General features: G+C 39.1%; 1 protein-coding gene across 1 annotated transcript in view; it reads left to right on the forward strand.

Annotated features, from left to right (window-relative positions):
• Positions 1-4,040, forward strand: part of LOC111869158 (putative ferric-chelate reductase 1 homolog) — a 97,386-nt gene that overhangs the window by 85,701 nt on the left and 7,645 nt on the right. Inside the window, exons 8-9 of the mRNA XM_023860427.2 lie at positions 1,346-1,572; positions 2,751-2,994. Of these exons, the coding sequence (XP_023716195.1) occupies positions 1,346-1,572; positions 2,751-2,994 (471 nt within the window). The remainder of the gene's footprint in view (positions 1-1,345; positions 1,573-2,750; positions 2,995-4,040) is intronic.

Consider the following 4,040-nt stretch of genomic DNA (forward strand, 5'->3'; position numbering starts at 1 on the left):
GGCCTCGTTAGCCTCCATTTCTTCCTTGTAGGCTTTTCTATCGGCTGACGCCTTTTCTTCGTAAGCTGTCATTTTCTTCAGCAGAAGTTCCATCATCTGCTGCATGTCCATTTTTTTTTTGTGTAGGACGCGTGTTAAAGTTCGTAGTCACTTCTGACACCAAGCTATCACGTGTCTTGAGATCGAATCCCGTTGGTCACGTGTGTAAGTCCAGCTGTGCTGTGCTGTGTATCTTATGATTGGTGTGCTTCATGGCGATTTCCGTCTGTAGAGTGTGAAGATTTCCATTGATGAATGAAGTTGCTCCAGACAAAATCAGTGACTTTGTATGAAGCTGGTAGATGGTAGGAGCCCATGTAATGGAAATGTTACAGCAGCACTGAGTATCACAGTTGTGTGGATATTGACAGAGCAGAACGAATTTGGCATTGAGTCCAGATCGACATTAAGGAAGATGTTTAAAAATTTGTTTGTAGCCAGAGGTGGGACTGGGATTCATATAACCAGTCCTCTTTGCTTTTAATTTTGTTTTAACTGTGTAGTCTGTTTCACCATAGCTAAAACACACTGCAGTCTATGTGAAAACATATACCAGCACAGGAACATATGCAGTCATTCAGTCAGTGTGAATATAATGTAACACTACACCATGAAGAATTGTAGGGAGAATGGTAAATCGCCATGCTTCTTCAATGTTGGCACTGAATTTATGATAGTTAACCATGCCATGCTTTACCACTGGGAAAGATTCTTTTGTAAACACTGAGTAGGAGGAAATCCAATTATTTATGTTGCAAAAATACCTTTTGATGTTTGCATTGGTATCCGTGGCAACCCCTACATGACTTCTGTTGATAAATAATTTTAATGGACAAAGAAAAGGCAGGTGTGATTTTCACAGACTTTAAATTCCAGAGTAACAGATATTCGTGAAAGAGAAATCTAATTGATAACACAGAAATTATTAAAATTTATCACTGTGAAAAGCAGGTATGCAGTAGTCAGAGTCCATTTTCCAGGGGCATAAAAAAAGTAAAAAGTAAAGCTACCCTGTAACAGGCCATGAAGGCCCAGAGGGTTGTGAGACATTGAGGGTCCCACATTAGCTAGACAGTCGGCTCAAATATGGCGTCAGCCTTACACGCTGGCTGCGCTTTACTCTCCAGGAAAATTATTTAATTAATTCTTGGTACTCATTTCTGTTAGTGAAAATGAGATGATAAGGGATTTCTTGAGTGGCTTCTTAACCCTCAACTTTCCAAGGAAATCGTCACAGCATTGTTGTAGTTTCCTGGGTAAAGTTGATAAGAGCATAGTGTACATGTCAAAAATATACCTGTTTCAGAAGGCAACGTGGGATATCATGATAAAGGACGTGCTGCAGCTGAAACCAGACAGTCCTTGGCTGATGTTAGTATAGTATCGGTCTCTTCCAATTTGCTACTCAGACTTCATGGTGCTTTCATGATTGGAGCCTGGATTGGTGCTGCTGGAATTGGGATTTTGCTGGCCCGTTACTTCAAGCAGACCTGGGTTGGAAACCAGCTTTGTGGAAAAGATCAGTGGTTTGCAGTAAGTTATCCTGCATCAGGTTCAGAATTTGTGAAAATGTGAGTACAGGGTTACTGGCTCTCATATTTGGTATCTAGACTCCTGGTACTGGGATTCAGATTTGGTCAGAACTGGTGAATCTCCAGATTTGATACATTTTATACTTTCATATTTGTTGTAGATCTAATTTATTTATTTAGTGAAGTTCTAAATTACATAGGTCTGCAGAGAAATAGGACAGTGGAGGATGGTCTGGTTTTTATTTTCTGAGACATCACCAGTGCAACAGACATCAATGTTGTTGGAAGTTATGTGTGAAATTCATCACATTCTCTTGTCATGAACAATTGAAAGAACTCTATGTCACATGATCTTCTTTGAACATTTTAAAATTACTTACCTGGTCAAGGAAATGCTTGCTTTTATGTAACCAGATATTATCAGAAGTTCTGTCTTCTGGGAAATCATGCCATGTAGTCCACTGAAAGTCAACTGAAATTACAGAGGAATGTATCATCTCCATCTTTAGGGTCAAAGAATAAGTCAAGCAAGAAACCAGAGGGAAAGGAGGTGGAAAGCAGAGCAATGCCTGCTTTCCCTCTGGTTTCTTGCTTGGCTTATTCTTCAACCCTGAAGATGGAGCTGATGTGTTCCTCCAGAATTACCAGTTCACTTTCAGTGGACAGTTCGATGTTATATCCCCAGAAGGTACAATTTTTCAAAACTACAACTGTGAGAACCTTAAATCCTACAAAGATTTTCAGTATCGAGAAATGCATGCCATTGGAACTTGGAATAACACAGTTCTGTCCATTCCACACCTTCACATTCTGTCACTCAAAAATCCATTTTAATATGAAACTTCCACTTGAGCCTAGATCTCTTATAGTGTCTCTTTACTTCAGATTTTCTGACCAGATAATCTTTATCTGTTGTTTCCCACATGAATGGTATGTACTCTTACTTATAACTGAACTGACCCCAATTTTTATAGTGGCATTTCTTTTACACCAGATATAGTGTGTATACTGCCATGGCTTGAACCCCATGAAAACAAGTTGCACCATGTGAAGCTGCGACTGGAATTCAAGTAAAAGATGCTGTAAGAAGTGAATCCTACCACTTCACTCTTTGAAAAAAGGTTTTAGGAATATTTGAATAATAAAAGTCAAAGAAGTGTTACGATGATTTCATTTCAGTGGCATCGAATGTTCATGTTGCTGACATGGGGGTTGACAATTGCTGCCTTTGTTCTGATCTTCCTCGAATTGAAAGATTGGTCTGCCGAGGACAATCCACATGCAATTCTTGGATGTGCAACAACAGTGCTAGCATTTGTGCAACCAATTGGAGCAGCTTTTCGGCCACATCCTGATTCAAGACGGCGACCCATCTTCAATTGGCTCCATTGGCTTGTTGGCAATGTGGCACACATACTTGGCAGTAAGCACATTACTCCGATATTTATTCAGATACCGTATAGTGGTACTTGTGTGACCCCATTCAGATTATTCATCATCTGGGCTGGGATTTGAAACTGGGAAGTCCCAAATATGAACAAAGCCTACTTTACATAACGTCGTATATAAACTGAGTTTTTCATGTATGTAATAGACCATTAGTTAAATTTCGGTGAAATTCAACTTCTTCACATAGTATTAGTTGGCTGGTAATATTTCTAACCTAGTTCATGTGAAGCCATAAGTGGACTTTTTCATGTACAGTATTTCTTACACTGTTTCAGAAACTCTGTTCAAATTTGATGATTTGTATTATTATTCTGTTGAAATCTGGATTTTGCTTGTTTTGTCTGATGGAATTCATGTTTTGGTAACATTCCATTTAAATATCATCTGCAAGTAAGCTTAATAAACTGCAAAGACTGTTGGAAGTTTTGTACTACATGGAGTATACATTTCCAGGCCATTTAACCGAGACAGACATGAGGAAGATACTTGTAGTTGGCAGTGCATAGATCTGATCTCGCTTGGAGTTACTTACTGAGTAGATAAATTTGTTCTAGCAAATATTATTAAGGTTTTAACTGTATTATTTGTATTAATCATTAATATTAATTTTGGCACTGTTCCTTTATGCTTAATTTCTTCTTACAATTGTGAACTGAGTCCACAAATTACATAAAACTAAATATGTGTCTCCTGAGTATACGTGGTGTGTTCAAAAAGTATCGAACCTTTGGTCGGCAGAAAAACATTAATTGATTTGGAGGTACAAAACCCTAATCCCCTTCAAAGTAGTCTCCTTGGTAATGCACACACTTCTCCCAGCGCTTCCGCCATTGTTGGAAACACTTCTGAAAAGCGTCTTTTGGAATGGCGATCAGCTGGGCCATCACATTCCACATGATGTCTTCTCTTGACTCAAATCGGGTTCCTTTCAGCGGCATTTTTAGCTTGGGAAATAGCCAAAAGTCACACGGAACCATGTCGGGGGAGTAGGGAGCCTGACGAACCTCAAGGATGTTGTGT

Source organism: Cryptotermes secundus, unplaced genomic scaffold, assembly GCF_002891405.2.
Source record: "Cryptotermes secundus unplaced genomic scaffold, Csec_1.0 scaffold1109, whole genome shotgun sequence".
In the NCBI taxonomy this organism is placed as follows: Eukaryota; Metazoa; Arthropoda; class Insecta; order Blattodea; family Kalotermitidae; genus Cryptotermes; species Cryptotermes secundus.